Source organism: Brachyhypopomus gauderio, unplaced genomic scaffold (genome assembly GCF_052324685.1).
Source record: "Brachyhypopomus gauderio isolate BG-103 unplaced genomic scaffold, BGAUD_0.2 sc102, whole genome shotgun sequence".
Taxonomy (NCBI): domain Eukaryota; kingdom Metazoa; phylum Chordata; class Actinopteri; order Gymnotiformes; family Hypopomidae; genus Brachyhypopomus; species Brachyhypopomus gauderio.
Window position 1 is genome coordinate 770,827 of NW_027506923.1, and position 12,850 is coordinate 783,676.

General features: G+C 49.6%; 1 protein-coding gene across 2 annotated transcripts in view; it reads left to right on the top strand.

The window, feature by feature from the left end:
• wdr7 (WD repeat domain 7) overlaps window positions 1-10,064 on the top strand; it is a 138,406-nt gene extending 128,342 nt beyond the window's left edge. For both annotated transcript variants that reach the window (XM_076992990.1, XM_076992991.1), the window contains exon 22: window positions 9,787-10,064. In XM_076992990.1, coding sequence (XP_076849105.1) covers window positions 9,787-10,049 — 263 coding nt within the window. In that variant the 3' untranslated portion in view covers window positions 10,050-10,064. The remainder of the gene's footprint in view (window positions 1-9,786) is intronic.
• The last annotated feature ends 2,786 nt before the right edge of the window (window positions 10,065-12,850 follow it).

A 12,850-nucleotide genomic window follows, 5' to 3' on the forward strand; every position in this document is an offset into this window, starting at 1 on the left:
TGTGTGTGTGAGTGTGTGTGTGTGTGTGTGTGTGTGGTGAATTTGGGGGAGGGTGGTGTGTGTGGTGTGTGTGTGTGTGTGTGTGTGTGTGTGTGTGTGTGTGTGTGTGTGTGTGTGTGTGTGTGTGTGTGGTGAATTTGGGGGAGGGTGGTGTGTGGGGGGTGTGTGTGTGTGGTGAATTTGGGGGGGGGGGTGGTGTGTGGTGTGGTGTGTGTGTGTGTGTGTGTGTGTGTGGTGAATTTGGGGGGGGGTGGTGTGTGGTGTGGTGTGGTGTGTGTGTGTGTGTGTGTGTGGTGAATTTGGGGGGGGGGTGTGGTGTGTGTGTGTGTTTGTGTGTGGTGAATTTGGGGGAGGGTGGTGTGTGTGTGTGTGTGTGTGTGTGGTGAATTTGGGGGGGGTGGTGTGTGGTGTGGTGTGTGTGTGTGTGTGTGTGTGTGTGTGTGTGTGTGGTGAATTTGGGGGGGGGGGTGTGGGGTGTGTGTGTGTGTGTGGTGTGTGGTGAATTTGGGGGAGGGTGGTGTGTGTGTGTGTGTGTGTGTGTGGTGAATTTGGGGGGGGTGGTGTGTGGTGTGTGTGTGTGTGTGGTGAATTTGGGGGGGGGGGGGGTGGTGTGTGTGTGTGTGTGTGTGTGTGTGTGTGTGTGTGGTGAATTTGGGGGAGGGTGGTGTGTGTGTGTGTGTGTGTGTGTGTGTGGTGTGTGTGTGTGTGTGTGTGTGTGGTGAATTTGGGGGAGGGTGGTGTGTGGGGGTGTGTGTGTGTGTGTGTGTGGTGAATTTGGGGGGGGGTGGTGTGTGGTGTGGTGTGGTGTGTGTGTGTGTGTGTGTGTGTGTGGTGAATTTGGGGGGGGGGGGGGGTGTGGTGTGTGTGTGTGTGTGTGTGTGTGTGTGTGTGTGTGTGGTGAATTTGGGGGGAGGGTGGTGTGTGTGTGTGTGTGTGTGTGTGTGTGTGTGGTGAATTTGGGGGGGGTGGGTGGTGTGTGGTGTGTGGTGTGTGTGGTGTGGTGAATTTGGGGGGGGGGGGGGGGGGGGTGGTGTGTGTGTGTGTGTGTGTGGTGAATTTGGGGGGAGGGTGGTGTGTGTGTGTGTGTGTGTGTGTGTGTGTGTGTGTGGTGAATTTGGGGGAGGGTGGTGTGTGGGGGGTGTGTGTGTGTGTGTGTGTGGTGAATTTGGGGGGGGTGGTGGTGGTGTGGTGTGTGGGTGTGTGTGTGTGTGTGGGTGTGTGTGTGGGTGTGGTGAATTTGGGGGGGGGGGTGTGGTGTGTGTGTGTGTGTGTGTGGTGAATTTGGGGGAGGGTGGTGTGTGTGTGTGTGGTGAATTTGGGGGGGGGGTGGTGTGGTGTGGTGTGGGTGTGTGTGTGTGTGTGTGGTGTGTGTGTGGTGAATTTGGGGGGGGGGGTGTGGTGTGTGTGTGTGTGTGTGTGTGTGTGTGGTGAATTTGGGGGAGGGTGGTGTGTGGTGTGTGTGTGTGTGTGTGGTGAATTTGGGGGGGGGTGGTGTGTGGTGTGTGTGTGTGTGTGTGTGGTGAATTTGGGGGGGGGTGTGGTGTGTGTGTGTGTGTGTGTGGTGTGTGTGTGGTGAATTTGGGGGAGGGTGGTGTGTGTGTGTGGTGTGTGTGTGTGTGTGTGTGTGGGTGTGTGTGGTGAATTTGGGGGGGGGTGTGGTGTGGTGTGTGTGTGTGTGTGTGTGTGTGTGTGTGTGGTGAATTTGGGGGGGGTGTGGTGTGGTGTGTGTGTGTGTGTGTGTGTGTGTGTGTGTGTGTGTGGTGAATTTGGGGGGAGGGTGGTGGTGTGGTGTGTGTGTGTGTGTGTGTGTGTGTGTGTGTGTGTGGTGAATTTGGGGGAGGGTGGTGTGTGTGTGTGTGTGTGTGTGTGGTGAATTTGGGGGAGGGTGGTGTGTGTGTGTGTGTGTGTGTGGTGAATTTGGGGGAGGGTGGTGGTGTGTGTGTGTGTGTGGTGAATTTGGGGGGGTATGGTGTGTGTGTGTGTGTGTGTGTGTGTGTGTGTGTGTGTGTGTGTGGTGAATTTGGGGGGGTGTGGTGTGGTGGTGTGTGTGTGTGTGTGGTGAATTTGGGGGAGGGTGGTGTGTGTGTGTGTGTGTGTGTGTGTGTGTGTGTGTGTGGTGAATTTGGGGGGGTATGGTGTGTGTGTGTGTGTGTGTGTGGTGAATTTGGGGGGGGTATGGTGTGTGTGTGGTGTGTGAGATGGGTTGCTGTGCAGGGATTTTAATTGATGTTCTCCCGTGGTTGATGATTTTATTTGCGAGAGCGTGGCTCACACAGTCCGTCTCTGTTGGAAGACAGTAATGGTGGAGGCGGTTTAAAGAAGATCCCAAAGTGGAGCGTTGTCCAACCTTTTAGTTTATTATGTTTGAAACCAGGGAGCACCTAATAGGATTTAGATACAATGTCATTAAAATAGATCTTGGCTGTATCAAAGTTGAAAGATCGATACTGTTCAAAAATCAATGTTTTTTACACAGTCCATACTCCAAATGTACGTCTATAAGGGGAAGGGAGAGAGAGATGGAGAGAGAGGAAGAGGATGAAGCAAAAAACTACATCCCCAAATGAATGATGTGATCAATCACTCTCACATTTCTGTTCCCTTTAATGACCATGTGAACGGAGATCGCTAGAAAGGTTATGATGTAGCACAGGCTCTTTAGGCCATAGAGAAAATACTATTACAGTTAAAGAAGAACTAGTGGAAACAAAATGAATCACATATAAATGACGGGCTATAAAACATTAAACATTTAATTTAGGAATCTTAATTGAAATTTGATTTTAACATTTTAACAATTATTTCATATTGTGGATGACCACAGGTTCCTCCAGCCTGTCCTCCTGTAGTGGGTAGGACTTCGTCCAGGGCTGGGACACGTCCTCTGTCCAGGGCTGGGACACGTCCTCTGTCCAGGGCTGGGACACGTCCTCTGTCCAGGGCTGGGGGACGTCCTCTGTCCAGGGCTGGGACTTGTTGTCTGTCCAGGGCTGGGGGACGTTGTCTGTCCAGGGCTGGGACTTGTTGTCTGTCCAGGGCTGGGACATGGGGACACATCCTCTGTCCAGGGTTGGGACACGTCCTCTGTCCAGGGATGGGACACATTCTCTGTCCAGGGCTGGGACACGTCCTCTGTCCAGGGCTGGGACACGGGACACGTGCTCTGTCCAGGGCTGGAGGACGTCCTCTGTCCAGGGCTGGGGGGTGTTCTCTGTCCAGGGCTGGGGGACGTCCTCTGTCCAGGCAGCCTTTGTGCCTGTTAGCTGTAACCTTAATTCAACACTGAGGGTTTTTGGGCTGGTTGCATAGATTTGTGGGTAATCTTGAGAGCCCTGTGAGTTTCCACCGTCCTCAACTGGAGGGGGGTGGTAGTTTGGGTTGGTTTTTATTTTGTGTAGTATATTTATGCAACCGTGATTCTTTTTGTAAGATCATGTGTGTGTGTGTGTGCGCGCATGTGTGTTTCATTTATGTGAGGTTTTAGGAGGCTGTTGACCACCTAACCCAGGGTTATTCAACTATATTTATCTGCGGGCCAGATTTGGCCGAGAGCTCTGACCTGTGGGCCAGAAATTTGTTGGCCGGGGGGGGGGGGCCCGTATTTGTTAACGTATTTGTACAAGAGGCCCGTATTTGTTAACGTAATACAAGAGAACTGTTCAGTCAGACAGATATTTGTTGTGAAACAAAGTAGTTACAATTTCAAGCATTTTAAAGTACTTTTCAAACATGAAACACAAAGCAACATTAAAATTCGTCAAAATCTGCGTGCAGTGTTCTCCGAATCGTGGGCAGTATAAAGAAAACACCCCTCAACAACAGGGGAAGGAACATTTACCTGACGAATTTTAATGTTGCTTTGTGTTTCACGTTTGAAAGTGCTGGAATTTAGGCTAAAGTACTTGAAAATGCTTGAAATTGTAACTACTTCGTTTCACAACAAATATCTGTCTGACTGAACAATTCTCTTGTATTACGTTAACAAATACGAGCCTCTTGTAATTCCAGGACGAAACATGAGAGAACGTGGAAGACGTTAAGATTGGGCGTTTTGAAAATAAACAACCATTAAATAATGTGATAAAAAAGCGAATTATTTCGAATAATTTCGAGTATATGTATAAATATTTAACTTAATTAAGTTTAACGTGCTGGGAAATATTGAAATGGACCTTGAAAGTGACGTACAAGTGCTTTAATTCCACCTTGTATAGGTGTATGAACCCGGCAAACATGACTTTGTGCATTGCGCTGAAGCGCAGCGCATGTGAAGTTACAAAAATCGAGAGGTGCACGACCTCGCGAATCGACAGCGCGTGAGGCCCTCGCGCACAGGCGGAGCCACCGCGATTACGTCATTTTCGCTGCGCAGCCGCTTGCGATGCATCAAGTATAAACCAGGCTTTAATTTTTCTCCGCGGGCCGGAGTTGAATAGCCCTGACTTAACCAGTCTTGAGCAGTCTTACAGCAGCCGTGGTGACTGTCACTAGGTTGCAAAACGATCAGCACAGTGGAGTGACACCAACAGCCCAAATCAGGCCTGTCGTCATGACGACTTAGAATTTAAGGCACTTTTGTTTGTTATTGAAAATTGCGTTGGAGGCGGTAACCATGACAACACTGTTGAACTTTGTGTGGGTGTGCGCGCGCACACACACACACACACACACACACACGGTTTAGAGTCTTACACTAAATCAGCAGATAAATGATTTACCTGCTCAGAGTTTTGCTAGCCTTGAGCACACTGATATGACTATTATTCATGACAAGAACAAGATTGTGCACAGTGTGTCAATGAAGGATACTTGTGCGTGTGTGTGTGTGTGTGTGTGTGCGTGCATGTGTGTGTGCCTGCTTGCTTGTATGTGTTATTTGATTAACTCACCCATCTCTTAGGAATAATGACTAAAGGGGGTGGGGGTGATGGGTGGGTTGTGGGGGTGGTGTTTGGTTGTGGGGGGTGCGGGGTGGGTTGTATTGACAGCTCGTGTCTTTATTGACAGTGCTATTGGATTGCCATCACAATTAAAGCGTCACCTAAGCACTGCTGATCTGTTGTGTTACCTTACAGCTTCTTACACAGTGCAGGATGGAGTGTGTGTGTGTGTGTGTGTGTGTGTGTGTGTGTGTGTGTGTGTGTGTGTGTGTGTGTGTGTACAGTCTGGTGTTGCTGTGATAAAGGCGGCCCTTCTGCCTCCCGGAGCAGCTCTGGCCAGAGAGGTCAGAGGTCAGCTGAGAGCCAATGGGAGATGATTGTGGAAACAGGGCTGAGATTGAATCAGGAGAGAGGGGCCATTCCTGCTGGCCATGAGGTGTTAGTGGGAGGAATCGGCTCGGTGTTTCCACCCCACAACTCTGGTAGAAATAAATAAAACATAGACGTGTTTAATGCTTCAGTTTAAAATCTATAATGGGTAAAAAGCGAGACCAAAATGGTCTTTTTTGATATCATTTTACAATCAATCTGTTTATTAACCCCAAAACCTTCAGACCTCTGATATATGGGTGTGGTGAGTGTTCTCATTTAAGGATTAAAGGCTGTTTGTATTCAGCATGGACTTTAACGCCTCTAACATGCACCAGCTTGGCCAGATCGATTTACAGTACAGCGATTTTTGATTAGGGAGATTGATTCTCCATTGGTTGTGTGTTAGGATTGTCTTACTGTGGATTTATTGCAAATATTAATTTCATTATCAAATTTGGGGTCAAGGTGCCATCTGCTACAGAGAGTGTTGATGTTTGGTAAGTGCAGGGGCTGATGAGATGATGGGTTTAACAGCAGAGCAGTGGAGACTAGAGCCTGTGGCTCACACACCTGGAGAACAGCGGCCGTACAACTCGGACCAGGAGAGAGGTGCACAGGTAGTGTAGACCAGGGGAGAGGTGCACAGGTGTAGTGTAGACCAGGGGAGAGGTGCACAGGTAATGTAGACCAGGAGAGAGGTGCACAGGTAATGTAGACCAGGAGAGAGGTGCACAGGTAATGTAGACCAGGAGAGAGGTGCACAGGTAATGTAGACCAGGGGAGAGGTGCACAGGTAATGTAGACCAGGAGAGAGGTGCACAGGTAATGTAGACCAGGAGAGAGGTGCACAGGTAATGTAGACCAGGAGAGAGGTGCACAGGTAATGTAGACCAGGGGAGAGGTGCACAGGTAGTGTAGACCAGGGGAGAGGTGCACAGGTAATGTAGACCAGGAGAGAGGTGCACAGGTAGTGTAGACCAGGGGAGAGGTGCACAGGTAATGTAGACCAGGGGAGAGGTGCACAGGTAATGTAGACCAGGAGAGAGGTGCACAGGTAATGTAGACCAGGAGAGAGGTGCACAGGTAATGTAGACCAGGGGAGAGGTGCACAGGTAATGTAGACCAGGAGAGAGGTGCACAGGTAGTGTAGACCAGGGGAGAGGTGCACAGGTAATGTAGACCAGGGGAGAGGTGCACAGGTAGTGTAGACCAGGGGAGAGGTGCACAGGTAATGTAGACCAGGAGAGAGGTGCACAGGTAATGTAGACCAGGGGAGAGGTGCACAGGTAATGTAGACCAGGGGAGAGGTGCACAGGTAATGTAGACCAGGGGAGAGGTGCACAGGTAATGTAGACCAGGAGAGAGGTGCACAGGTAATGTAGACCAGGAGAGAGGTGCACAGGTAATGTAGACCAGGAGAGAGGTGCACAGGTAATGTAGACCAGGAGAGAGGTGCACAGGTAATGTAGACCAGGGGAGAGGTGCACAGGTAGTGTAGACCAGGAGAGAGGTGCACAGGTAATGTAGACCAGGGGAGAGGTGCACGGGTAATGTAGACCAGGGGAGAGGTGCACAGGTAATGTAGACCAGGAGAGAGGTGCACAGGTAAGGTAGACCAGGAGAGAGGTGCACAGGTAATGTAGACCAGGAGAGAGGTGCACGGGTAATGTAGACCAGGAGAGAGGTGCACAGGTAATGTAGACCAGGAGAGAGGTGCACGGGTAATGTAGACCAGGAGAGAGGTGCACAGGTAATGTCGCCGTGACAGCACTGTTTGTGTGTGTGTGTGTGTGTGTGTGTGTGTGTGTGTGTGTGTGTGTGTGTGTGTGTGTGTGTGTATGCGGGGGGGTTTGTAAAGAATGCACCTGTTCCAGTTCATTATGGTCCATATCCACGTTCTCCCAGAAGGACGTAATGTGTGGGATTTTGGGGAAGATTTGGGAATGTTGGGGCCAAATTCTCAGGTGTAAATAACCCAGGAGAACAGCAGGAGAGAGTGATATAACTAGAACACTCTCTCTCTCCTCTCTCCCCTCTCTCTCTCTCTCTCTCTCTCTCTCTCTCTCTCTCTCTCTCTCTCTCTCTCTCTCTCTCTCTCTCCCCCTCTCTCTCTCTCTCACTCTCTCTCTCTCTCCCCCCCCCCCCCTCCAATGCTCCTTCATTGGCCTCCCTTTCACAGTTTTATTTCCACACTTTCTTCCTGTAGCTTTTTCCATCACTGTGTGGTGTTCTTTTAACCCCGCCCCCTTGCCCCACCCCCTTGCCATCCTTCCAAACACCTGTCTCTGTTTTTTTTTTTTTTTGTTATCTGTGTTTTTTTTCCTCTCCTCTTTCACCCTGCTCTTGGTTCTCTTTCTCCTCCCCCTTTCTTTCTTTTTCACTCTCTTTTTCTCTCTTCTCTGAGGGGGTTAGTAGAATGGGATTGGTGAGGAGCGCTACATCCAGATCAGGTGACCAAGCCAAACAGTCAGTGATTGTAGCCTTTGTTCACACACACACACACACACACACACACACACACACACGGCCCCAGGCCTCTGATTCACAATACAGCACACACACACACACACCACACACACACACACCACACGTTCAGTGAAGGCACAAGTGTGGGGTCTAGGTTAATCTTCTGTGCCTTTGTAGGTGTGTGGGTGGGTGTGTGTAGTGGTGGGTGGGTTGTGTGTAGTGGTGGGTGGGTGGGTGTGTGTGGTGGGTGGGTGGGTGTGTGTCTGGCACACGCGTACCTAATTGAGGTCTGAGTGTATTGTGCAGAGAGGCGACGTCCTGTGGTATAGATGCATGGTGACAAAAGCTTCAGCCCCTCCCTCCACTTCCGAGAGCTCCGCCCCCCTCTGGCGCTCCTGCAGTGAGCTACAGGCTACAGCAGAGAGGGGGGCGTCGGCCTACCACAGGACCTCCATTACAGCCCCGCCCTGACCGTGAACCTGACTAACTATGGGCCCCTTTCACAATGCCACACACACACACACACACACCCACACACCCCTTGGCCTCTCTCACAATAGCACATACACACACTCTCATGCTGGGCCCCTCTCACAATACGGCACGTGTACATTCACACTCTCTCTCTCACACACACACACACACACACACCCTGGGCCTTTGCTTCTTAGTACAACACGCTGCATACCCAGTGTACCCAGTGTCCCTGAGTCTTTGACTACACAACACTCACACATAAACACACGCGCTTTAGATCTCCCTACTACACACACCCCAAGCCATTCACAGAGCAACACACACACACTCCGCAAGCCATTCACAATGCACGCGCACACACCACACACACACACACACACACACACACACACTGTCGTGGGTTCCCTCCCTCCTGCCCTCCACAGAGCTGTGAAGCGGCACGGCTGTCCCATTAAGGCGTGGTGTGTGTGTGATGCTAGCAGACATCCTCGGCCCCCCGGGGGGGGAGGATCCCAGTGCTCTCCCCTTTGAGCCAATTACACACACACACACACACACACACTTAACAACAACTCCGCTTTCAGCAGCAGTACAGAAAACTGGAACAGTGGTGTGTTTGTAGGGACTGAAATAGTGATTTTTGGTGTGTGTGGTGCATTTGTACCTAAAATGTCATACTGCCATCAGGACCTCAAACATGTTTCTGTTTCACCAAGTCCACCTCAAATCCAGACCCACCCACACCTCACAATCACACCTACACACACCTCATGATCACACCTACCCACAGAATGTAGCCCAGTCCCTCCACCCAGACCTTCAGAATGTAGCCCAGTCCTCCACCCAGACCTTCAGAATGTAGCCCAGTCCTCCACCCAGACCTTCAGAATGTAAGCCCAGTCCTCCACCCAGACCTTCAGAATGTAACCCAGTCCTCCACCCAGACCTTCAGAATGTAGCCCAGTCCTCCACCCAGACCTTCAGAATGTAGCCCAGTCCTCCAGCCGCCCCCTGCACTAGTTCCTAAAAGTCCCATCATGCTTTGCAGCTTCTCTGGCTTTCTCACAGCACTGTTTTAACTTGCTTTGTGGGTTCCTCCTAAACATATTGTAGGCTGTGTTTGATCTTATTATTGTTGTCCAAACACCGTGTGTTTGTGTGTGTGTGTGTGTGTGTGTGTGTGTGTGTGTGTGTGTGTGTGTGTGTGTGTGTGTGTGTGCTCGCACGTGTGAATGCTACGCTATATCCATTGTTTTTTTGTTTTTGTTTTTTTTTTTTTGCGGACTGGAAAATGTGATTTTCTTAGAAATCTGAGAAAAAGTGTTCATTGTGGCTGTCCTGTGGTCTTTCTCCTGCTCACACTGCCAGGGGGGTTTCTTACACATTTTCTCTCCTTTTTCTCAGTAAATACAACTAAAGTTGAAAAAACTCAAATCTGAACAAATTCAGATTTAATTTAGCAGTTCAGTTAACAGCTCGTTCCGAAGTTAAAGAATCTCTCTCCCCTCTCTCTCTCTCTCTCTCTCTCTCTCTCTCTCAATTCAATTCAATAATGCTTTATGCTTTCTCTCTCTCTCCCCGTCTCCACCAGGCTGTCTGTCTAACGTCCCCTCCAGTGTGAAGAAGTTCTCCAACTCGTATGAGGAGAGGCGGAAGCAGGCGACAGCAATCGTGCTGCTGGGCGTGATAGGGGCGGAGTTTGGGGCGGAGATTGAGCCCCCCAAGTTGCCGTCCCGCCCCCGGACCAGCGGCAGGCTCCTGATGGCTTCGGCCTCACCACCGGCGGCTCTAACTACTCTCTGGCACGCCACACCTTGTGAGTCTCTCAGTCATATATATACACCACACCTGTGAGTCTCTCAGTCGTATATCTACACCACACCTGTGAGTCTCTGTCATATATCTACACCACACCTGTGAGTCTCTCAGTCATATATCTACACCACACCTGTGAGTCTCAGTCATATATAATCACCACACCTGAGTCTCAGTCATATATATACACTATACCTGTGAGTCTCAGTCATATACATACACCACACCTGTGAGTCTCAGTCATATACATACACCACACCTGTGAGTCTCTCAGTCATATACATACACCACACCTGTGAGTCTCAGTCATATATATATATATATATATCAGTGGGGAACCGTCAGGGCCCTCTACGCCCTCTCAGAGGGCCTAAAATATTCTTAAAGCATTATATATATAATTATCCAATTCTATTTTATCTACTTACAGTTTGACATTCGACATCTAAACAATTACAAAAATATAAGCAAATAAAATATTCACCCGTGTCTATTCAATCTGTGTTGGAAGGTGAGGGGTTGAGTGGAAGCCTGTGAGCCTGTGTCTCCCCCTATCAGGACTGTGATGCCCGCTGTTCGTTTACAGAGGGCCTGGCAGTTATAATTCAGCGCAATACCAGTTTCAAATGACAGCAAAATTGACCAATCATATCTTCTCTCTTAGTGGGCGGGCTTAACTGTATGATAATTTCCGCCCGCTGTGGCGACGCTAGCTGTCGTTAGCTAGTTTCGATTCATCCCTTTGACGTCCTCGTGCGCGTTGTTTACATATTCCGCTTCCGAGAACCACGGAGCTGTGAACCTTATTTTGTTTGGAAACTTATTTTGCTTAAGATGTTATCTAGTACAGATATTATTGTTTATTGCGTTTTTAAAGCTGTACTGTCGTCTCAGTTTTTCTTTATTTAGTTTATTAAGAAAGGAAAAAAAAAAATTTCGGGGGGGGGGGGGGGGGGGGGGGGGGGTAGCAGGCCCAGGTTTAAAGGTCACGGTTCGCTACTGATATATATATATATATATATATATATATATATATATATATATATATATATATATATATATATATATATATATATATACACTAAACCTGTGAGTCTCAGTCATATATATTCACCACACCTGAGTCTCAGTCATATATATATATACACTATACCTGTGAGTCTCAGTCATATATTTACACCACACCTGTGAGTCTCTAAAATGCTTGCTGTGAGTCTCTAAAATGCTTGCATACATGCATGGAAACATTCCCACATACACACGCACACACACCCTTGAGATTGACTAATGCGTGTTTTGGTGTGTTTCTGTGTGTGGACGTCCTTTCTGTCTGCATCAGTGTTCGTACAGGAGTTCCTGATACAGTGTGTAACTTGCAGGTTTGCAGTCTTTGCACTGTAAGAGAGTTAAAATGTAACCTAATGAGATGAACCCTGTGTCTCTCAACCCCCCACCACACTTCTGTGTCTCTCTCAACCCCACCACACTTCTGTGTGTGTCTCTCTCAACCCCCCACCACACTTCTGTGTGTCTCTCTCAACCCCCCACCACACTTCTGTGTGTCTCTCTCAACCCCCACCACACTTATGTGTGTGTCTCTCTCAACCCCCACCACACTTCTGTGTCTCTCTCAACCCCCACCACACTTCTGTGTGTCTCTCTCAACCCCCACCACACTTCTGTGTGTGTCTCAACCCCCACCACACTTCTGTGTGTCTCTCTCAACCCCCACCACACTTCTGTGTGTCTCTCTCAACCCCCACCACACTTCTGTGTGTGTCTCTCTCAACCCCCACCACACTTCTGTGTGTGTCTCTCAACCCCCACCACACTTCTGTGTCTCTCTCAACCCCCATTACACTTCTGTGTCTCTCTCAACCCCCACTACACTTCTGTGTGTCTCTCAACCCCCACCACACTTCTGTGTGTCTCTCAACCCCCACCACACTTTTGTGTGTGTCTCTCCCAACCCCCACTACACTTCTGTGTGTGTGTCTCTCAACCCCCACCACACTTCTGTGTGTGTCTCTCTCAACCCCCACCACACTTCTGTGTGTCTCTCAACCCCCACCACACTTTTGTGTGTGTCTCTCCCAACCCCCACTACACTTCTGTGTGTGTCTCTCTCAACCCCCACCACACTTCTGTGTGTGTCTCTCTCAACCCCCACCACACTTCTGTGTGTGTCTCTCTCAACCCCCACCACACTTCTGTGTGTCTCTCAACCCCCACCACACTTCTGTGTGTGTCTCTCTCGCTCACTCTCAAACACACGCTCTCAAACACACGCTCTCAAACACACGCTCTCTTACACACGCTCTCAAACACACGCTCTCAAACACACGCTCTCAAACACACACTCTCAAACACGCACTCTCAAACACAGGTCTGAGCGACAGGTGTGATGCAGTCGTGTCCCACGTGCGTTTTCTAGGTTCTTCCTCAGGGAGTTTGATCTTGCACTGAGCAGAGGTCTGTGGAGTGGTTGGTCTGAGCAGAGGTCTGTGGAGTGGATGGTCTGAGCAGAGGTCTGTGGAGTGGATGGTCTGAGCAGAGGTCTGTGGAGTGGTTGGTCTGAGCAGAGGTCTGTGGAGTGGTTGGTCTGAGCAGAGGTCTGTGGAGTGGTTGGTCTGGTTCCTGCCGTCCTCATCCTTAGGGACACTTACTGCCGTGCCGTGGCGTTTGACCGCAAAGAAGTGAACACATAAATGAACGTTTGAATGACATTGAAGAGTCAGCAGGTGAGAAGGTTGTGCTGTAGTGCTCCTGAGCTGAAGGAACACAGTCCTACCTGAGCCCAGATGTGGGTGATGGATGTGTGTGTGGAGGAGTGATGGTGT